Source organism: Ambystoma mexicanum, chromosome 6q, assembly GCF_040938575.1.
Source record: "Ambystoma mexicanum isolate Mex_15411 chromosome 6q, UKY_AmexF1_1, whole genome shotgun sequence".
Lineage (NCBI taxonomy): Eukaryota > Metazoa > Chordata > Amphibia > Caudata > Ambystomatidae > Ambystoma > Ambystoma mexicanum.
Window position 1 is genome coordinate 1,258,429,685 of NC_090937.1, and position 24,007 is coordinate 1,258,453,691.

The 24,007-nt window shown below is 45.8% G+C and overlaps 1 protein-coding gene across 3 annotated transcripts in view; it reads left to right on the plus strand.

The window, feature by feature from the left end:
- Window positions 1–24,007, plus strand: part of ANAPC4 (anaphase promoting complex subunit 4) — a 1,458,106-nt gene that overhangs the window by 212,213 nt on the left and 1,221,886 nt on the right. For 2 of the 3 annotated variants that reach the window (XM_069631855.1, XM_069631854.1), the window contains exon 7: window positions 1,670–1,754. In XM_069631855.1, coding sequence (XP_069487956.1) covers window positions 1,670–1,754 — 85 coding nt within the window. Of the gene's footprint in view, window positions 1–1,669; window positions 1,755–9,000; window positions 9,132–9,311; window positions 9,474–24,007 lie in introns of those variants that run through there. The other variant, XM_069631856.1, reaches the window with a different exon arrangement.

Genomic DNA, 24,007 nt, shown 5'->3' on the forward strand with positions numbered 1-24,007 from the left:
GCGTTGTGATCCTTCTTGCAGTGAGGAAATCCCTGGTGGCGCAAGGCAATGACTCTAAATCAATGAGTTCCCTTTCAGAAACCAGCTTCAAAACAGGTACAGATAATTATCGCGATGCCTCCTTTAGAAACATAAGAAGCCCACTTGACTTACAAGTATGTTGGGCAGCACAGAGAAAGTGGCAGTGGCTCCTTTCAGAAATCTGTTAATCGAAGCAATCCACCTTCCAGGTGGTGAGAATATCTAAGCGGACGTTCTGAGCAGATCCTTTCGAGAAGGCCACAAGTGGGTGCTAAACAACGAGGTGGTCCAACATGTTTTTTGAAGTAGAGGCCAGCCGTATGGCTTCTGAGCACCTACGTTCTGGGAAATGTCACTATTGACTGCAAGGAGGTCTTGAGAAGCCGGACGTTATTCCACATGAACATTGTATGCATTAAAGTGGAAGAGGTTCTTCCTGTAGTGTTGGAACTGAGGAGAAGATCTGACCATCCGTCAAGAGAATACTATACGATCATACCTTCTCTTTTTGGCTAAACCCATGTTACAATTTCTGTCCATAAAAATTCTCTGCCATAGCAGCTTACCAATATTTTTAAAGGTTCCTGTGGTCATGTTTTTATTGGACGTTGTTTAAGATAATATACCCCTTTACATGCTAAGAAAACCCTCTTCTCCTTGGAAGCTGGATATTGGCTCGGCAAAGCTAATCTGGGACCTCTTTGGCTAATCTACAGCATCTTTCCTGGAAATAATTTTGTTTTTCTCTTTTTTTCATTGCTATGATTTCTGCACACTGGGTTAGTCACATTCCGTTATGCATGTGTGAACCTTACAGGAAAAATTATCTTAGCATAAAGATAAGATGACTCTCCAAAAGTTCCTTCTTTTCTTTCAAATTTTGTGTTTCATGATGGGAACTGCACTTTGTGACCTAGACTTAAAGGCACAGCGTCTCTTGTTTGCATCTACATGTCAAAGCTGCCCATCTGTCATTTCTCACTTTTTTTCCTCTATGGAGAGAGTTCCCTGAAAGAAGGGAAAGGGGATCTATGTCAGAACACCAAATTATTTTGGTTGAGTAAAATGGTCAAAATCTTTTTATATACCTGTCCCTATACCTATTTGCAGTAATAAATGCAGTAAAAAAACTTGGTGGAAAGAAATTGCAATTAATTTACTTTTGACAAAAGTGGCGAGTACAACCAGAGCAGAGCTCTGCAATCTTCAGTTCTCCTGATGTTTTGGACTGCGGCTTCTACGATTCTCCACCATTGACTCTGCTGACTAAAGCTGATGAGAGTTGTAGTTAAAAAAAAAAAAAAATCGGGAGAGTCAAAGGTTGCAAACCACTGAGTTAGAGGTACAATGCTTGCTGTTATGGATTGGAATTTGTCAATAACCAGATGCCAGATGGGCATTAATATGATAATTATGAAAAATGTTTTACTGTTTCCACATGTTTTTACATGTAAGGAAAGGTTTCTCTGCCATATTGAAAAGTGTTCAGGGATCCAGCATATGGTCAGAGATATTCAATGTATGATGTAAGATGACCAGGATGAAGAACTGCTCCTGCACCAAATCAATCCCAAAACAAAAGCATTGTAGTCATCATGAGACTACCCGCAATTTACCTAATTGTTATGTTACACTCTTGTTTTTTTAGACTCAATGTCCTTGTTCTTGGTGGACGCTCTGGAGTCATTGAGATATACGCCTACGGAATGTACAAGATTGCAACAATAACAGAGGTATGTTTTAATTATGTTTCTGCATAGCAGATTTTACATGCACCGCATAAACACCCCACACATTACCTTACCTGTGCTATACTTAGGAATTATCTCTTAAATTCAGTTCTTTGCTTAAAGTAGATGCAATTTATTTGTCTGATATATGCAAGTTTTAACAGTCACCCCCGCTCCCCGCGAACAAGTCCTCTCCTGTCACCCCCCCGTGATGTTTTGTTTGTAAATAATTTACTCTGATCGCATTGTGAGAAACCAAACGGTGTCTTTCCCGCTAGTCTTGGGGGACTTGTCATCCAGGTGGCCAGCCACGGCCATTGCTTTTGGATCCAGTTTCTGGCGGTGGACCAGTGCGGGAGGATCACCTGGGTGAGGGGTCTTCGGGGAGTGGGGTTGAGACAGCCGATGGTGAGACACGGTATTCCCCCCTTTTTTGTTCATATCCCCCATCCTTTTTTGCAAAATCTTCCGAAGTCCCAACCCCTCCACCCCAACACCCTTTTTACACAAACACTGGGCCAAGGAAGAGGGTGACTGAGAGTACCCAGACTAACTCTCTCACATCGTACTAGACATGTCCCGTTAATCGGGTCAGGCACTTTACACTCAATGCATACACCTGATACCAGTTAGTTCTCCTCAAATGAATAAAAGGAAACAACCTAAAGACACAATCTGAGCAAGGCGGAACACGCGTATGAGCAGAACTTTCAGGACAAAGGCACACCTACTGGAGCAGAGCAACAGACCAAGGAATGAGAGCAGCGGGCCGAAAGCCCCAAGGGATCCCTACTGGAGGTTGTTGCCTCCGACAGACAGAAAAAGACACATGGACAAGGCCAGATCCCACAAGTGAAGATTGCATTGTGTTTTAAGGATGCCAGCGACCCTCCCGGGTGAATGGCCGAGTTCGGGAGACGAAGCCACGCCTGTGGTACTAACCTTGACTCGTGAATTGGAAATGACAAAACCAGAAAGAAACGCACACAGCTGGTGAGTTGGCAATTGGCCTGAGAGACCAGTGTGCGTTCAAGCAAATGAAGTAGCAACATTATATCACAAGTGAAGGCTGCACACGTGTGGACGAGACCCGAAAAAGGGCAGACCTGTGAATGTACTTTGAAGTAAAAGGCAGCTGTAAGATCAGCGATACTAAGTAACAGAGTGGTCCGGCGAAGTGAAGTAACCCATTCGAAATTAAGCGAGTTTAAATGTGAACTTTGAGTCGAAGTGATCCTGTGGTGGACTGTAAAGAGATTCATGCACATTAGAAAGTCTTCTACATCCTAAAAGGTGTCAGAGCCAGATTGAGGGAGACCCGAAGTACAATGAGCGTGGGGACGGGAGCGCCCCTGCAAGATTGTGTTGAACTGTGACATGTGATGTGAGAGGTATCAGTCCCAGTTCTTACTTCCTGCAGGAGCTGACGATTGCCTCACAGGCCCCCTTGGTTTGCCCACTGTGCAATTTGAGGCTAGCTCAGCGGCAACGTGTTTGGAAGCAACTCTGTTTCGATCCCCGGGTCTGCGCTTAGAAAACTTTGGGTATTAAGCGCGTTATAAATATGCAACTAAGACATATTCCGGTAACAGCGCCTCGATGCCCCCAGGCTGTGTGAGCGCTTTAAAAATGCTAAATAAATAAATAAACCCTGGGGGGCTAGTGGATAAAATAATAAACCAGAACTGCTTGCCATCCTCGGAAGCCTAGCAGTCGATTTTGACGACTCACTCAGACCTGTAGGGAAAACATATAATGGTTACATAACATCTATACTATTCTTCTGGACTTTCTAATGTATGTGACTTGCTCTTTCTTCCCACTATACCTGTAAGCCTTTGCCAGCTGCTGAAAGGCTATTTTGTGTTCCTCTCATTAGATCTTCTCTTGTTCATACTAGACAGGAACCTTATCCAAAGCTCTTCGCTCCAAATTTCTTTTCTCAATAATATAACTTTTTTTCCCCCCGAGGATGTTTTTGACTCAACACGCTAAAATGAACTGCTCAATAACTTGCTTGCACAGACTAAAACTTCTGTATATCATTTCTTCAAATTAAAGCTTTTCTTTCAGTTTCTCTATTTACATAGTTCACTTTGTTTGCTCTTCTCACTTAACTTTTGCCCTATAGGTGATGTTTTTCCTCGTTTTCGGAGCTGCCTCAGAGGTTCTGCGCTCCGTTGTGCTGTACATGATGTCCGCATCCTCATCGGAGGTAATGGACAGGCCGTTACGGAAAGGCACGCTTGGATTACAGTTTTCAACATGCCACACGCATCACGTTCACGCACGTTGTAAGTGTCCGGCTGAGTCTTGAACTGCTGATCCCCCGACAGACCCACAAAGGTGTGAGGCCCTCAACCTTTTTATTCACGGCTAAGCACTTAACACCCCTGGGGAAAGGGGAAGTGGATAAAACAAAAAACAGGAACATATTCACTTGTCCTCTGAATATCTGTAGTGGAATAGAAGACACAGAAGAACATCTCTAATTAAACAGCATGTATGCAGGAAACAGGATTTCACATATTATATTAATCAAGTTATTACCTGTTCACCCTCAGCCGATGGCCTTGAGGGGTGTTTAATCAATTGAGATTATCTTTTGCTAGTCTTGAAGTGTAGGACCCGATTCTTCCTATTAAATGCTTAAGCTTGTCTAGTTTCTTTTCTGGAGTCCTTCACTTTCCTGACTTGAACTTGTATGCTTGTGATTTGTTGCAGTCAACCTTTAGCCCTGAATGTAGTACCAAGTTCCTTTCCTGCCTTCACATACAGCTTCTCCTCAAGAGTTCATATTTCCCTTCTGAGACTAAAGGGTTATCTGTACCTGTGGCTTAGAACCTCAGTTTTAAAGAAGATTGACAGTCCATGAGCTACACCAGGAAAACCTGCGCTGTCGCCTGTCTCCACGGTAAGATTTTGAGTCGCCGCGCTACCCGAGCATAATGAAAAATACTGGTTGCTGGGAAACGCTTTGTTATAGTTTTACAGACTGAGAGTTTATAATACATGTCTGCGCCGTCAACATTAATCCGCCTCAGAGTCTCTTACATTGAAACCGCTTGTGCGGCTCTCTCTCTCTAACGAAAGGCTTAAAGTCAGTCCGAGATTGAAACGGACAAACAATAACATGCGCGTCACACGGCTGATCAGCTTTACCAAATCAAGTACGCCAGCATCGGACTGAAGCTTCTTCACATGCTGCTAACTACTATTACGCCGGGAAAAACTCGTAATTTTATGTGACCATAAAAAGGTTTATCGTACGCTGCCAAGTGTTTCTCTGAGCTCCCGAACGTAGGGAACCAAATAAAAAGAAACTGACATTTGCAATGCCGCGCAGGGAAAAAAGGTTATAGCTCTCCAGATGACCATGGGCTGAGCAGTAAACATCCTATTGCTCAGGAAATAAGCACAACTAAAACAATACGCATAGTTCACATTAAACAAAAAGAGTTTCCTCATAAATTCTTGATCAAAGGCAGCACATGCATTTACACTGTCAGATGAAAGTCACAGTAGTCTGTTTTTAAAAAGAAAACAAATATCGTGGAAGAATGTTGATTCACTTAGCTCTGGACTTAAGAATTATTCTCTGCTTCAGTACACATTGAGCTTCCTCTGGGATTTCATGTCCTGATTGGCCACACCTGGGAGCTTGCTGGAACCTGACCACCTCAGCAGAATTCCGGACAATGAAAGGGAGCTACTGGAATTTCCAACTGAATGTGAGGAACTTCCAGCCAATCAGATCATTGGCAGAACCCTCCATTGTGGCTAGGGCAAGTGTCCACACTCTAAATGGAATTGTTAAAGGATAGTTCCGGGACTTTTTTTTTATTGTCCCTACGGTTCGGCCATGTGTTTTTAAGCATAAATCGGTAGATAGTATAAAACTTTCCTATGGACCTTACCCGACTTTTCGTCCATTAACGCACTCGAAATCAGCTGCCATTTTGTGATAATCCTATCACTTTCCGCATCGCCCTGGCTGACCTGCTTTTGCGGCACTAAATCAAATCCCCCGCCCCTGAGCCTGACATCAGCAGACGCGCACCGCCCATTTCCCAACGCCAAAGCACGTTTCGTGTCAACAATCGCTGCGCCTCAGCTAATGAAGTGTCGCCATGGAAATGGCAGGACGCCTCTTTCCTCAATAAGTATAAACACACCGTTTCACAACACACAGCAGCCGATTTCCGATTCCATTCCTCTCTCTGTGTTACTTTGAGTATTCTGTGACTCGTTTCTGTGCTCTGGTCAGCTACCTTCGCCACTTCTAGGCCTTGTGAACACCTGTACCATCTCTGTAAATTATTTTACTTTCTTTACCACACAATGGCTACAATAATGCCGTATATGTACGAGCCCGAGTACGCCGAGGAGGAACTACTGGAAAGGCAAGCACGCGAAAACGATGGGGATTCGGACGGCAGTTGGGAGGACCAGTCAACGGATGAAGAGCCTGGACCAAGTCGCATGGACGGCGTCTCCACCTGGTGCACGTGCAATCGGTGCGAGCTAATGCCAACTGAGGAGAACTGCTGCTGCCGTAAAAATTCCGGGTGCTTGGCCTACATTTCGGAAGGCGAGCCAAGTCCGCAATGCATCACCGAGCTACCAGAGTTCAGGGAAGCGTGCCTCTCACGGACCGTGTTGAGGATGATGATGGTGCTTATGCACGAACTTCGCGGGACTGTTCGTCCGCGTAATCCGAGTAACGAGTAAGTATACTCTGGTTGTGATGTCAGTGATGCCACTACTATTGCATGGTCGTCTCCCACATATAAAATTACATCTACATATCATTCGAACACATGTAAATTGGTTCCATTGCATGTTTCTTTTTCACAGGTGGTACAGGCTGGTGGCCTATCGTTGCTTCACTTGGTGGCTTCACGGGAGACTCGGACACCGCGTCCGGAGAGTAATACCTGCCTGTGCGGTACTTGCCATTAGACCAACATTTCCCCAGCGACAGTGGACAATACCGCGGATTTTCCCTGGATGTGCTGCAACCGGAACTTTACAATGTGTAATGTTTATTATTTATGTTCAATTGAAATTAATATCTAAAATAAAACCCAACATATATTTTAACAATGGTTGTTTTGATTTGATTTGGTATTTATAAACTCACCCCCCTGCCTTCCATGTACCAGATCCTGCAGCCTGCCTCTTACATGCAGTTAGATGGCCTCTCCTTGGTGAGGCCCTGCGGCAAACGAGTCTTGTCTTCACGACCAGCGCCCCAATCCACCCCCCGCCCTATCAAAGGCAGTTCGCACCGGGGTGCTTGCGCTGGCAAGTGGAGCTGTCGGGGAGCGATAAAGGCCAAGAGGTGCCAAAGACCATGTACACTTCAAAGTGGTCTATAGAGCATGGGTTGTTGTTCCCATGTCTACCTCCAGACCCCGTGTCTCTTGCCAAGCATCCCCCCTCACGCTGGACGCCCCTCTGCAATCCACATAATGCCACGACATATACACGTCATTCATTCACAAACACACCCCTGTCTCGAATTCTTTATAACCCACTTCAGATTTCGAATGAGAACTTCTTTGCGCTTTGCTAGTCAACCCGTGAAGGTGCTGGTTATCTGCTCTTCGTCTCTGTGAACTTCCGTGACCACTTCGAGCAAACTCGCCAGTTTGCAACCTGTGAACTGCTCCCTGTTCTACGACAAGAAACTACTCTGCTCCCTGCATCTAACTGTTTGTTCGTCAAGGTAAGGCCATGTACCATAATCATTTTGCGTCCAATTTTTAAATTTATATCTATTTGCTAGTAGTTATAAAATTGCATCCATGTTTTCTTTTCGTTCAAGACAGTACATGCAAGGAACTAGTCACATGTTCTGACTTTAGTCAAATTATTTTTCTATTTTTTTAAAGTTATTCATATACTTATCCACATGTGAAATAACGTGCATAGTTCCAAGAACCTAAACGAACCTTGCCCTTTTATGTGTCATTTAATTTTTTAACACATTGGTATTCATTGAGAATTGTTGATCCTTACTTTTCAGAACTTTACACAATGCCTGCCTGTTCCATTGGCCGTTGCCCTTCTAAGACCCATAATAAATCTGAAGGTACTATAATGCATGTTTTCCCTAAGACAATAGATCAGATAAGAGAATGGGTTAGATATTGCGGATATCCACCGTCTGAGCTTGAAAGTAGAGTCCTAGAAGTCTTTGCGGACAAGAGGGGTGATCGATACCGCATCTGCAGCAGGCACTTTAGCTCAGACATGTACTCCACATCATTGCTAATAAAGAAGAACACACCGCGAGCGAGGCGAAAATTGCTCCCAACCGCTATTCCCACTCTATTCGTCCACATCCCTCCACTGGTGAGTCAAGTTTACGGATCTAGCTCTCGGCTTTGCGGTAGTGTGTAGCAATAGCTAACAATAATTTCCCCATTTATGTATCCACTCAAAATGAAGGCGGAAGATTCTCCATCCGTGTCGTTATTGCAGTCATCAGCCACTTCAAGCGCCTATCAGGTAATCTTACTTAGCTATTCTGCCACTGACTTGTTTTAGGCATGTAAATCAATACTTTTAATTTATCGTGTAATTATTTTACCTAATGGTACACCATAGTACTCGTCCTCTAAAATAATGCAAGTACTGTCTTTCAGGGAGATGCTGAGGAGTCCAACGCATTGACGACAACCGTTGATGTCATTCAGATGCTCGAGGTACTTTTCCGGACAGTTCCATCGATGGAGATCATCAGATCTTGCATTCTTGTAGCGTAATTGTTACACACAATGTTTCTTTCGTTTTTAGCCATTGATATGTCCTTCTGTCGTCGCCCTCCTATGTGTCTTCTTTTTTCAATATTGTGTTCATTACTAATGAAAGTCCTATGTTTCAGGGAGTCGATGGAGCATTAGTCCAAGAAGAAGGGGGAGCATGCAGTTACGGGTCGGCGCAACAGCTTGCAGAAGTGTGCACCGCAGTTACAGCGTCCCTTGATGTTCTTATGCATTCCGAGGTATGGATACTGACAGTTCGATCAAGCGAGATCATATGACGTGATTACATCCGCTATACTTCTTTCTTTATTAACGCAAGTACTATGTTTCAGGGAGATGACGGAGCTTCTTCTACAAGAACATCACCCCTAGTAGTCGATGCAGATCTCTGGGTGGTGACACTTCCAACAATCGAGCAAATCGAATCATATTTAAATGTCCATTATTTATTTTTGACAACTGATCATTTGTGCATGTCTATTCAGATTTGCCGTTAACGCCTGCACAAAGTTTATGTTCTTTCCATACTAATGCAATTACTGTGTTTCAGGGAGTTGCTGAAGCGTCTTCAATAATATCATCAATGGAAGTCTATGCGGAGCCCGAGGTATGGATCTTGACAGTTCCATCTAACTAGATCAACAATGCCTGAATAATTGTCGTTAGAATGTTCTACACAATGCTTTGATTCGTGTTTTGCTATTGAGATGTACGTGGGTATTGGTCTCCAAGTACATTTTGTGTTTTCAATATTATTATACATACTAATGAAAGTTCTATGTTTCAGGGAGTCGATGGAGCGTCAGTGAGTGATGGATGTGCTTATCGTGAAAATATAGTCGTTGCATCGCAAGAGGAAGTGGAGACATGCACACACGAGTCGGAGCAACAGCGTCCAGATGTTGAAGTTCGAGGCAAGAAAGTTTCAAAGAAAAGAAAGCAAAAGAAGGTTAGTGTCCCGGTCACTATATTATGTTGTTTTTCACTGTTAATAGTTCAATACTGTAAGTTGTGTTTAAACTGAACATCCCTTTTCCAATCTGTCCTCTGGTTGCGAGTGGGTGTACGAACTAGATCTACACAGACAGTGAAGCGAACGAGAGATGTTGCTTGTCAAACCTTTTGGCAGGGACTTGAGACTGGAGATGCATCGTGCCAATGGGAAGAATATGAAGTGATTGACAACGGAGCTATACCACATCCAGCCATTGATAGTGAATGTCCTCCTGGTAGTTCGGATGCAGTCGGAGATCAATTCACAGAATCCACACCCGCAAAAACTAAGACCGCGAGAAAGTTGAAGAAATTGTTTTTTTCTCCCATCGCCGGTGAAGGAACAGATGTTTCAATGGAAGAGAATGTAATGGACGACAATGAAACACCATCAATATCACTGAACATAGCGGAAGATGATATCAGAGTTTCTACCTTTCATGTGAGTGACATGTCCTCAACGTTACAGGCCGAACCAGCTGGGATGCAGAGTGACAGTATAAGGAAAGAGGCCAAATTCATTGTATTCGATAGTTGTTTGATTGATATTATTATTCGGATGAAATGTGGGCATTCGGTTGGTGGGGAAGTATGTGGGGAGCCATTGATTAATGTGACTCGTGCAATTCGAGGCACTAACCTTAAAATACATGCCACCTGTACAAAATATCATCCTTTCTCATGGTCTGCACAACCCATGCTGGGGCAACTGCCAGCAGGCAATCTACTTTGTGCAGCGGCTGCACTTTTTAGTGGTTCAAGTTTCAGTTTGTGGGAATCCATTTCATTGCGAAAACTCAGTTCTACAAATACCAAACCGATTATCTATTTCCAGCCATTAGCGAAGCTTGGAGAATGGAAAAAATGTCTATTGATAGTACATTCGCGGGCAAACGGTTCAGGCTAGCCGGTGATGGACAGTGCAACAGCCCAGGATTTTCAGCCAAGTACTGCACCTACCACTTTCAGGACATGGAAAGTAAGAAAATTGTGAGTTCGGTGGTCGTGCAGGTGTCACAAAGTACATCCTCAGTGGCCATGGAGAAAGTTGGCTTTGTAGCATCATTGCAAGAACTATAATCCCGGGGAATGGTGATCGACCTGATAGCCACGGACAGACACGTTTCAATTGCCAAGACAATGAGAGAAGGGTACAAAAATATAAATCACCAATTTGACGTTTGGCATCTTGCAAAAACAATCAATAAAAAAATGTCGGCTGCAGGTAAAAAAAAAGATATGCAAGGTATTTCACAGTGGTCCAAGTCAATCAGCAACCATCTTTGGTGGAGCTCAAAAACATGTGGAGGGTCGTTGGAAATTCTACTGGAAAAATGGCGGTCAGTAATGCTACACTGTACCAACGTTCACCGTTGGAACACAAACCAACATTTCCACAATTGTGAACATGGCCATTTGTCCACAGAGGAGGCACAGAAGAAGTGGTTGATTCCTTCATCACCCACTCACAAAGCCATTGAAAAGATTGTATTTGATAAAACTATAACAAGAGATTTGAGGGGACTCACGGAATTCTGCCACACAGGAGATTTGGAGGTGTTCCACAATATGTGCCTAAAGTACAGGCCAAAACGATTGCATTTTGGCATGGAGGGCATGATAAATCGGACTCTTCTAGCGGTCTTGGCACATAACCATAATGTTGGCCGTCAACAAAGTAGGACGACCGGAACTTTAGGGACGCTTCGCTACAATAAGGCCTTCACTAAAAGAAGTAAACAATGGGTGATCAAACCAGTGTTTAAGGATATGCAATATGAGTTTATTGAAAGACTTATTGTTGACGTCCTAAATAGGCACATAAATGGAGTTGTGAACGAACCTGTCCAGGGGACAACTGCATTGCCACCCAACATTGCCTGTGTTCCATGTCCACCTAAAGAAGAGCTCATTGAGAAATACACATCACGGTTTAAATGATTGTAATTTGATTGTCTGTTCTCTCGAGTCTCCTCATGTTGCAGGCCCATTGAATATGTGTATCTATGTAATGTGTAAATAAAATTGATTGCTCAGTGTACATGCAATGTGTCTATCCAACCTTGTTCATTTGCGCATTAAATTAAACCAAACAGTAATATAAATCATTTTTCAAAAAATATAGAATGTCTCCGTATTTATGGTTCTCTGGGGCTGCAAATGCACACAGACAAAATGCAAAGATGGAGTGTAAATTTCAAGTCCTGTGAGATGGCCTTACACTGAATGTAGCTAACTAGGAATGTGTGCTCGTTCAAAGTGAAGGTCAGCTGCTTTGATTTTTTGCTCGGGTGCCGCAATGGCCCACGACTCAGTATAAGGTTCTATTGTTATTTGACCTTGACAGGCCGGGACCATCCCGAAAGACTTCTTTTTGGGGGTGTGGTGCAATAACGTAAACGATAATGAATATAATTTCAGAAACGAAAGCCATTTAATGTTCGTTCATTAGAAGAAATAACGTCCGCATAGAAGGAGTGGTATTTCGGGGCTGCCCTACGCACAGACACAATGGAAAATGCAAATATAATATAAGTAACTCTTTAGATGAGTTTATACCGCAATTTAATTACTATACAGTAGCTTTAAAGACGGGTTAAGTTGTACTTGTTCGTTCTATGTGGCATATTGTTTTGTACCGCGCACTATCTTGAGGAGAACCATCTCCTTTTACGGAAGCACCTCAAAACCTTCCTCTTTGCTTCTGCTTTCTCTCTCCCTCTCCCCTGCTACAATCCTACAGCCCCCCCTTCCCAGCACTTGTTCTTCACTTACCTTGCACTCGCCACCAGCTGGCCCTATGTATTTATTATTTTATGCTACTTACCTTGTACTCCACTTCCCCTTCCACTTCCCCTTGCACTTTTACCTTCCCCCTACCCCTGCACTTGCGCGATCTGAATTACACCTGGCCTAGTAGGGTCGTTGTCTGTCTTCTCCTTGTCCCCCCCCCTCCCTGCCTCGCCACGCCTTGAAACACTTGTGTATAGGCGCGTTGCAAATGCCATATTATATCATATCAGTGACGAAGTGGTCCACTGGCGCTCAGACGGCTCTGAAAAAGGCGGAGGAGAGGGGGTGGGTTACTGGAAATGACGTATAATACCCAGTTGCACTGTCCTAGCTATGAAATAATTTCCCGACCTAATATATAAAGATCTGATGGTGAGACTAATTTCATTTTTTATGTTTTTAAAACAGGTACATTATACATTATTGTCTGTGTCATGAGTACCAGACACCGGCGGATGGCTTTTACAGCCGCCACTTGCTTCTCCGCGTGAACAACGTTACCACCCTGACCATTTTATGGGACGATCGCCAAGTACAAGTATGCCCTTACGCGGTACTAACGGCTAGATGCAACATACAGACCGTTGTGGTGGCCTAGTGCCTCGTTGTTGGAACAGCCATGCGATTATCAGTGCGACCGAAGAGCTTATTTTATCGTAAACCAACACCCTGTGTACTGCACACGAACATCGCTTGCCTCAAGACGAACTATTTTGGATCGAGAGCAAATAAAAATGCAAATCGCTGAATATTCTCTAAACATTTGATGTCAAATAAATGTACTTCACCAAATTTACAATCTTGCGGTTTGATTTGAAAGTACAGTTTCATATTCCGAATTGTGGCGCGCTGTGTTGTGAGCTGATCTGTGTTGGTTTCCGGGTTCTGTGTGGAGTCGCGTAGAAGACGCCTGGGCGCGTGTGCATACGCAGCACAGTCACGTCACGGAGAGAGGCGGGGAATATGAATGTTTTGATAAAGTCTGTTTCAGGGGCGGGGGGATTTGATTTAGTGCCGCAAAAGCAGGTCAGCCAGGGCGATGCGGAAAGTGATAGGATTATCACAAAATGGCAGCTGATTTCGAGTGCGTTAATGGACGAAAAGTCGGGTAAGGTCCATAGGAAAGTTTTATACGATCTACCGATTTATGCTTAAAAACACATGGCCGAACCGTAGGGACAATAAAAAAAAAGTCCCGGAACTATCCTTTAAGGCCCAAACGTGAAAGTGAACACACATAAAACTTTCCCCAATCAGAAAACAAATGAATTCCCAATACTCACACACGGTAACCCCAGACAGAGCAACCCTGACAGTAAGGTTCTCTCCTGTAACGTTACGAATCGCGAGCACACTTTCAAAGACCACTGGGTTAATGAAGAAAAACCCAACGCTCAGCTGTCTTGTGCAACAAAACAATGTTAGTAAGCGCAAATTAACTTGGGCACATATTACTAAATTAATGAGATTAAAATGTGCGCATGCCTAAAACTGTTCCGCACACACAAACATAAACATTTCTTAATCCTTTGTCTTTTCTGTTGCCGTTAGAACTTTAACTTCAAGATTCCTTAAGCGTAGCGCTGATAATGTGTTACTGACATGTCAAAGTTTATTAATGACAAAGTACCTTTGTCAGTTCATCACATTAATCACAGTCAAAAAATGTACTGAAGCATAACATAAAAATTGACTTAGCTTACTGAAGTTGAATTTGTTTGTGCCTCTAGTCTTGAGTCTGCTCTGTTCCTGCTAGTTGCTGAATTCTCTGGTTTCACTTGAAGCTTTCTCTAAGGTTTTTTACTCTGGAGCCAAAATAACTACAACCTTCTTTGCTGGTTCCCTGAAAGAAGGGCAGTTTAGAACCTTTCACACGGTTCCAAACTTTTTCTCAGAAGCTGCTGAACCAATGAGCTCTAAGAATGGTTCAGGCCATCTTGAGCTGGGATGACTCCTGAATCCCTCAGTATACTTACTGATTAAGGAAAATTGGATTCGAAATTCTTCACAATAAATAAACCGTTTTTAGAATCTCGCTTATTTCTTGCATTCTACACCTGCTCTGCCGGAGACCTTTTCTAGCTAGCTAACTAAAGCGGAACCTGACAAGAGGTCTGGGACGACAGAGGGGGACCTCTGTGAACTGTGGAACTGTGAGGCTTCTGTTGGACTGCGACGTGAGAGGTCTGAGCCCGACAGAGGGGGACCTGCGTGAACTGTGTGCTGTAAGGTCTGAGCCCGGCAGAGGGGGGACCTGTGAACTTTACGTTCGAATATCATTTTGAAAGTCAAGAAAGAGACTTTACGGGGAAGGCCATGCATGCCTCAATCCACAGTTTGGAACTGCTAGTATCAGAAACCGAGTCAGTGTGTCATCCTGCTTACGAGGATAGCTTTACTCCATGAGGTATAATGTGAGGAGGAGAGCTGGTTCAACTACCTTTATTCTTTTGAACAATGATTTTTCCTTTGCATACATTTCTCCTTTTTACACTTTTTGTACAAGAGATAGGGCAGGCATTGGGTTTTTGTTAGCATAGGCCATTGTGATTTGACGGACTCCACTAGGACGCTTTTCTTTTATCGTTTGATGGTCGAGGCTACTCCCATTTTATTTATATGGCAACATAGGAGTTTCTCAGACCCCAATATTTTCAATAAAGGTTTTACAAATTGTATCCATTGTGTCAGTGTCATACTAGTGATACCATACCTTCTCTACAGCATAGAGCAGTAAAAAATCTATCAAGAATCAGCGTCCAGGTTTCCAATTTACAGGCTCGTTCTTTGCCTTGCTTGGGGTGGCTGGGGATTGTGTGTGCGTGTTACTCTTTAAACAGAGTTGTGAGTAATCTGTGGAATGTTGTCCCTTATCCTCTAGGGGGAGACCACACACACAAGGTCTAGGGGGAGACCTTTCCCATGGGGCCAGGGCGTTGCGTCCACAGTAGAATAGTCCCCCTGGGGGTGGTGCACAGGGGGAGGATTACATTGGAGAGGAAACCTGTTATGGGATTAGGGACGACCATCCCCTGAGAATGGAGTATACATCTGCTTTGTTACACCATCCCTCTTTGCCAGCCCCCCTTCCCTCATTCCAATCAGGGGAACGAGCCCAAAGAGCAGAATGAAAGGGTCTGAACCCGCACCCATATGAGAGCCAGAGAACACGTTTTGGGACCTGAGAGCAAAAGAGAGATATGAGATGAAAACATAGGCTTGGCAGAAGATTACACCAAGCTGGTATAATATGCACCCATATGAAAGTCTAAGATTAAGGATGCGCTCATTTGTGAAAGCAGTGTCTGCGGCCCAAGGAGATATAAGGAAGAGATTAGCTGAGACTATCAATTATGACTTCTTGGTGTATGTTTGGCAGGAGAGTGAACCCGACCTTAAGCCCTCTGTGAACAAAGAAGAGGTATTCATAGGGAACTTGTGAACTTTTGTTTTGCTTCATTGGGAACGTTTGGAAAGTCCAGGGAAATGGAGACAAGACCCCTGACTGAGGGAACATTGTGTTGTAACTTGTGAAGGCTGGGTCTGAGAAATACTTCCCATGGCCTGAAGATGTTTTCTGTTGCGTTAATTTGCAAAGTCAAGGAAACCACCTAAGGGGGGAGATGACCTCCTAACTTGTGAAGTAGAATAAGAAGGAATTCAGGGGAAAGGAGCTGATCCCTGGTCATTGGAACATTGCATTGTGAAAAAGGAACATTTGTTTGAGAACCCGAGACATTGGGAACTCTCTGTTGGCAAAGAAATTTCATGATCAGTTTAGTTGAGAATGTAGCATCCTTGGACATTAGATTTAAGTTCAGTGTTGGGGTCAAAATGAGTTTTTCTTTGACACAACAGTGACTTATTATTTGACATTCTGACATTTTCTTTACATTTGTTTGAGACCGCGACACCCCTCCTAGCTTTAGGGACAGAGAGGTCGCTTTACCAACCCGTTTACTGGTTAATAAGTCTATGACCAAAACAATGGGCCTCATTACAAGCTTGCCGGTCTGGTAAAATCGATGTCGGTACGGAACTACCAGCATCGATAACCGGACCGGATCATTACGACCCGTGAGTATGTCAACACCGACACCAGCCCTTCCGTGAGTGGCATCCCCGATGCCGGTAGCATCCCTGAAACACCGGCATGCCACAGACCAGTGCAAATACAGAGGTGCACGGACATGCATATACCGGCATCCACATACCAGTAATAACGGCAAGAAAGATGCCGGAACAACCGGCATCGCAGGGCAGGCGTTAACGGGGATCAGGTGAGCAGAAAGCAGCCACAGGTGCAACAAATCAGCACATGTGCACACCATTGAACCCAGCCACAGTACAAAGCCAGCACACCCACACACCACACCCCTTCCAGAGCAAAAATGCTACCACCAGCACTAGCCCTGCTGGAGGTGGAGTACATGCAGGAACAGCTACTCTGAGGAGGCAGTGAGGCAGGCCATGCAGCAAATGTGCAGGAGGAGAAGGAGGGCCAGAGGGGGACAGCTAACGTGTCACCCCATTCACTCTAACCCCATCACAAATCCACACCCTGTACCGGCTGGACAGAGACACCATCATCGCACTAGTGGAACTCGTACACGATGACCTTGTGAGCATTATCAACATACGGACAGCCATTCCCCCCTCCCCCCTGCTCAAGTATGTAAGTGTGCTACACTTCCTGGCAACTGGAACCTATTAGCACACTGTGGGTCAACTGCATGGGATACCACAACCCTGCATCTCCCGAGTGCTGACGCATGTACTTGAGGCACTCCTCAAACATGTACTTGACCACATCAGCATGCCACGTACCCCAGCGGAGATCTATGCAACCAAAGTAGCATTCCATGCCATAGTGGGTATGCCAAACATCATAGGTGCCATAGACTGCACACATGCAGAGCTGGTGGTGCGGTATGTAGTTGAGCAGGTGTACCGCAACAGGAAGCAGTTCCATTCGATTAATGTCTAAATGGTGTGTGATGCCATCAAAATGATCACATACTGCTGTGCCCGATACCCTGGGTCGACACACGATGCACTGGTCCTGCGGAACTTGACGCTGCCCCGCTACATGGACCGACATGCCGGACCCCATACATGGCTGCTGGGTGAGTGTGACCACAGGGGCAGACGCATTGATGATGGGTTGGGTGATTTGCCCGCACTGGGAATCTGCCTGATGGGTGGGCCATGTGGGGTAAAATAGGGGGGGAGGGAGGGAGAGGGAATGTGCCAGTGATTGGTGGGCCATGTGGGGTAAAATTGGGGGGGGGTGTAAGTGTGCCAGCACTGGGAATCTGCCTGATGAGTGGGCCGTGTGGGGTAAAATTGGGGGGCGGGGGGGGTGCGCCGGCACTGGGAATCGGCCTGATGGGTGGGCCATGTTGGGCGTGTGTACACTACAAAACATACCGCAATCCTGGAGCACTGGTGCACACTGCTAGTATTGAATCCCTGAAAATCATGCCTGAACAGAATAGACCCAACCATGTTTGTGAAACGATGCATATCAGTGGTACCCTCTCTCTTGTCAACATGCAGGTGACGCTGGGTATCCACTGATGGGCTGGCTGCTGACCCCAATCAGACGTCCACGTAACCGACTTGAAGAGGCATACAATCGCACACATACAAGGTCTCGCCTCACAATAGAACAGACCTTTGACCTACTGAAGAGTCGCTTTCGCAGCATAAGCCGGTCTGGGGGTACCCTCATCTATGGTTCCAAGAGGGTGGGGCGTATTGTGATTTGTTGTACAATATTGCACAACATGTGCATCCGTCTTAATGTGCCCCTGCCCCCGGACGTGGATATGTTGCCACAGGATGATGATGACGACGATCATGATGAGGATGTTAAACACCCTCAGCATCACCATAGCCATGATGGACAGGCCACACGACAGGCAACGGTCACAATTTATTTCTGATGTATGATCCACACATGGACATTTTTAATTGTCACACTGTAGGCGTTGCAGTGTGTTACATTAAATACTCATACACCCCTTGAATAATGTACAGACAACTTTACTGCTTTCAAACACAAGTGTATTAATGCCTGGTGAACCGTACACAAAATGTGACAGGTTGGACATGCATCTCAGTCCAAACAAGATGGTTGCAACTCCCAATTACAACTAAACCCCCAAAAATTGCCCAAAACACCCTTCTCCCTTTAACACCTGTTTGCACTCACCCACCCCACAAAGTGAAAAACAACGTCCAATGTCGTATGTGAAATGCCAAAAACATCCCTTCAACAACAGGTTCCGACTGCCAGGCACTCTAGTGAAAGGCCTACTTCTGCCCCTGTTTGGAGCTGGTGGTTGGGGACCCATGGGACGGGTCAGCCTCAATGAGCGGCGCAAGGGGCTGCCCTGTGTCGAAGGGCTGGGCGTAGCACTTACTGACTTGACTGGCGGCGTTATAATGTGCCGCTGTTCGGCGATGGCCGTGACTAGGAGGTAATGGACTCTGCCATTGAGGACATGACTTTGTTGCCCTCACGTACCCTTCTGGCCAGTTGGTAAAATGCCTCTGTTGCCCGGCCCAGCATCCTTCCAGTCTTTCTCGTGTTGTCCTGAATGGTCTGCCTTGTGAATTCTGCCTCGGTGAGGTACCGGTTCAGGAGTAAATGCATCGCCTCCTGGCTCTCCTCGGTCCGGGTGAGGAGGGCTTCAATGTTGCAAATGTGCACCATTCTGGCAAGGGGCATGGGTGGTGGACTGCATGGGGCTGCTGGGCTGAACCTCGGTACATGCTCATGGTGCCCATTGTCATTGTCACCGGGTCCGGTCTCCTCCATGTTGCTGGGTGCTGCTGTGACACGTCGTGTGCTACGCATGTCTGGTGTGTCCGAGTCATCAAGTACGGGCATACTCTGTATGGGCGATATGGGATCGCCAGGCATGCTCGTTGCTGGGGAATGAGGCAGGTCCTCGATTTCAATTTGCGGTGATGCTGCTTCCTCATCTTGTGTAGCCTCACTCATGCCCTGTGTTGTGGTGCGGCGTGGCGGGTCGGACACTGATTCAGGGCTGTGGTAAAGCTGCCGCCTGCCTGAAGGTGTCTTCGCATGGCTCTTGAGGCTGACAGGTGCGCAAGGGTGGCTCGGAGGACGTGACGCGGGGGCCGTGGACTTTGGTCGGCCGTCGCTGTGTGCTGGTTCCTGGCTGTGTGCTGGTTCCTGGCTGCAAGCTGTTTTTTTGTGGCTTTGCCGACGTACAGTGGTGGTTGGGGTAGTTGCGAGTTTTCCTTCGCTGCTGGATGAGGTGCCTGTGGTCGACAATTTAGGGGTACTTCATTGTTGTGCCATGAACCATGCAACAGCCATCACACTTCAATTTACAGTGATGTGCATCCTTTGAATCATGGTGGGGGCAGTGTGTAGCAGCACACATGTGCAGGGGTGGAGCAGTGTTGGTACATCATGATGTGTACACGATTTGGTATGTGGGATGGGTTTTTGTGCTCGGCCATTGATGTGTATATGCAACCCTGGACTGTGCATTTGTGTAGTCTGCATGTGAGGGAGTGGGGGTATGTGTGTGTAGGTAGGGTCATTGGGGTGTCGTCAGCTACAGAGGGGACACTGGATGGGCACAGTGGGATGTGTGCAATGGTGCATGCACTGTGGACAGGTGTTGTTGGTGCCATGCTGACACATGGCACAGTGGCCATGTTGACCTCGGTGGAGTGTGTTGACGCGTGCAGACGGTGGGTCTGTCTGTCTGTCTGTCTGTATGGCATGGGGCATGTGTTGTGTGCCTGTGGTGCTTGTGGACAGTCTCCATGGTGGGAAGATTTACTGTTTTGAGGGTCTGTTCAGTGTCTTGCAGGGCAGCAGGTATCTGGTTGCAGTCATGCACATGGCACTATTGGTGATCAGGGGACGGAGTGGCTATGGGATGTTAGTAATGGACACTCAGCTGCATCTCCAGATGTTGTGGCTCCATGCTCCGCGTCACCCACGCCCTCGATGCTGGCCATGTTCAGGATGGAGGAACATCTTTTCCTCCCAGGGGTGGAGTTTGAGGGGAGAATGTGGTCCACCACCAGTGGCTTGCCATTGGCTGCGCTCAGCAGACAATAGGTTTCACACTCTGAGACACAGGCAGTCCCTTATGGTCCTGGGTGCGGTGCCTACCGCTGAGACCTTGTTGGCCAATTTGGTCCAGATCTCCTTTTTGCGCAGCTGCGCAGGTCCACTCCAAATACCTCGTCAGCATTGTCTACGAGGGAGGTGGCAAGCATGTTTAATTCCAGCTCACTAAACCTAGGTTTGCGGCGGCAGACGTTCCCCTGGGTAGCTGACATCTCCCTTTGTGATCTTCAATTTCAAGTGTTTGACTCCTGTGTTTGGAGAATTGCAATGGATTGTGTTTTTAAAGATGGCCGCCGGTGCATTTCCAGTTCCGGCCCGATGACGTAGTTTCTGGTACCGGTATGCCGGTGCCGGTATTTGCGGGTTGGTGATGCCGGTGCCAAGGGCATTGATGCCGTTGTGTGGGTTTTTGGGTGATTTAGCGGCATGCCATTGGTTACGGCAAGTTATGCTCGTAATCAGACGTTGATTCCTGACTCAAGGCATGCCGGTAATGGTAGCTACGGCATGCCATTATTGTGGATTTCCTACCGGCTATCTCGTAATGAGGGCCAATGTCACATTTGTGTGTGAGCCTTATTTCTACACCCTTAAAGATTTCAGCAGAGGATTCAGACATTGTTTAAAAGTGGTTACAGGATCTAAAGCATGCCGAGTATGTTCACATGCTTCAAATTCCTGTTAAGGGATTGAAAATGAAGGTTTTCGCGATCAGACTGGCCTTACAAACCGCCAAATACCCAGTTGAAAACACTATGGAGGCTGCCATCTTATGCTCGCAAAGAGAGCATGTGAGCAGACTGGGTCTTTTAAGTCTTGCCTTGTAATTTGTTGGGAAAGATCTTTTTCTTTCCGCTTTCTCGCTCCACAGATGTATGACGCCATGTCATTTTGTGTATTTTGATGCTTGTCCTGAATTTTTAGGTTAGCAAAGCCTCTGATTTACATCCTTAGCCTGTTTTGTTCATTCTTATGTGGAAATGGACTAGTCCCCAAGACAGTCAGTACTGATAGACAACCTCCCTCTTTGCGAATCTGTGCATTTTTATTCTTGTATTGTTACAATCGCACACACCACCTTGCAGTGAAGTGCTACTAGAGTGATTTGTATCCTTCTGTCTTTTTATATAATGGCTTTTGGTTACTTTTAATATGTGCCTAATCAAGCTGGTGGCAGCTGTGATATTTTTACCATTTTAGCATTATTTTGCTTGTGCGCTTTTGCAATTACCGCAATTGGCTACTAAAGGGTGGCTAGCATCCTATGATGGCCATGCCACAAGGTTTTGTGCTTGTCCTTTGGCCACATTATTTTTTTGACCTTCTTCCTGACTTCCCTGGTCAGGAAATGCCTTCTATGCAAATCCATTTCTCGTGAAAAGCTGTGTATTTTGCAAGCTATATGATGGTGTGTGAGAGTTAGAGAAAGGGGCTGGGATGTATAGTTCTAATCCGCAGCGCTAGTGCCAGAATGTCTGCACTGGGCACATGTGGTGACCATGTGGCTATCCGAGTTTGGACAGCCACTGGTGGTTTGACTACTGCAAACCCTTACCTTTGGTGGGCTAGGGCTTGCTTCCAGCCTAAATCTTGGATAAAAGGAGGGCAGCTGCATCTTTTTATTCCATCATCGTTGGAAACAAGGCTTCTATGAAGAAGAGCAGCCCTCTGACGACCTCTGCAGCTGTCCAACAGGGACTCCAGTGTTGTCCGGGTCAAGCCTTGCTCCTGTCTTGACCTCAAGAAAGCCTTCATTGGTGCTTCCCCAGGGATGGTGGGAACAACCGGTCTCAACCCTCTGGTCGAGGATCCATGCCTGTTGAGCATTCGGAATTATCCATGGACCAACCGGTGGACTAACGAGCTCTCTTCTGTGCGACCTTGCTGCAGCCATCGTTGCTCCGAGCAGAGCCTTGGACATTTGCAGAACTTCAGCTTGTGTCACAAGTCACCTGCTCCATTTTCAGCTATCTCACTCCAGGGGAAGCAGTGCTGGGGCTTCTTCTGAGTTTCCCCTAGGACTCGATGCATGTGGAAAACAGCGTTGACCACCATGATCAGATGGCAGAAGACAACCCTAGTGGCGGAACAAAGATGCTGGTCCTGCAAGGCCTCTCTTAGTGACGGGGAACTGCATAGGAGAAAGGCCTCTTGTTTCAGTAGTTGAGGGGCAGCAGAGTCCCAAGTCTCAACTCTGGAAGGAGATCAGTGTAGCAGGGTAGCCAAGGTGGGAGAGGGTCAGTCCACAGGGTGGTCCCTGAACACTTCTAAGGGCAGGATCCTCGAGCAGGGGTCGATAATTGCTGTTCCCATGGGCATAAGGGTTGAAGCACTGATGAAGGGCTTAAAGAGATCGACAAAAGACCAAGACCTCTCCAGGACGGTTGCTGAAGGCAATGCTGGTTGGCTGCAATGAAGATCCACAGGTCTTCATTAGGATGCTTCTCTTGGAAGGGGACTTGGCTCCAATGACAATCTAAACAATGGCTTCAGGAGTTCACCTTTTATACTAAATTCGAGCTGGAGTCGGAATTGAGCCCCCTAATAGTAAGAATCTGCTCTATTCAAACCAGCATTGGCTGTCCAAACATGGACAGCCTACAGCCACCATATCTGCCCAGCTAAACAGACACACTTTGGCCAGAATGTTGTCTTGGCCTAGACAGTCCCAGCCCCCTGATCCAGACACAAACCTATACCCCTGCTTTGCCTGAGAAAGGGCTTGCCTTGTATGGCATATTTGGCCACGCTTCACGTTTTTAGCATCTACCATAGATTTCTTACAGACTTTTAAGTCTGTTTATTTTTACTCTAAAGTATATCCTGGACTTTGGTAGCCCTACTGGCTTTTTCTGGATTCTGTGTACCCCTGTGTTCTACTACCTCTAAGTGTTGTTCCACTGTGTTTTGTGCACATGCATCATGTGTAATATTTACTAAAGTGTTGCCGGAAACCAATGACGGAATTCTGTGTGGCTTCTTGGATCCTGAATATGATGGTAATTACTGTGTTATTGTCTGGGGGTCTACTATTGGTTTACCTTGGGACATCTATATGTATTGTATCTGTCAACAGGTATGGGGTTTGTATTTTAAGGTAAAACGTGAGCTAGGCCTTATCTGGCCATTTAATGTTTTTATATCTACACTATGCTCTGCTGTGTGTATGTATTTTTCAGTATACCAGTGGGGTGAATCCTTTAGTGGGGACTATTGGGAATAATTGCACCTCCCTGCTAGCCTTTGTACCTCCCTGCTAGCCTTGCACCCTCCTGAAGTTAAGCCTGACTGCTCTGCTATGCTTGCAATATGAGTTTTTATTTTGTGCGACTCACTGTTGTACCAATGTGTTAGATGGTTGCCAAGACCTAACCCGAGGGTTGTTCAAAAATCTCTCAATCACTTTGTATTACTAGTAATTTTCCTGAAGTTGACCGCGAGGAATTTAATATGGTCAGTGAATAGGCACTTGGGCACTGTCAACATTCCATGACCTTTTGACATGGATGAGGCCTAATAATGAAAACAGCTGAAAATGAAGGCCGATCTGATAAATCTATGCACAAGCTCTC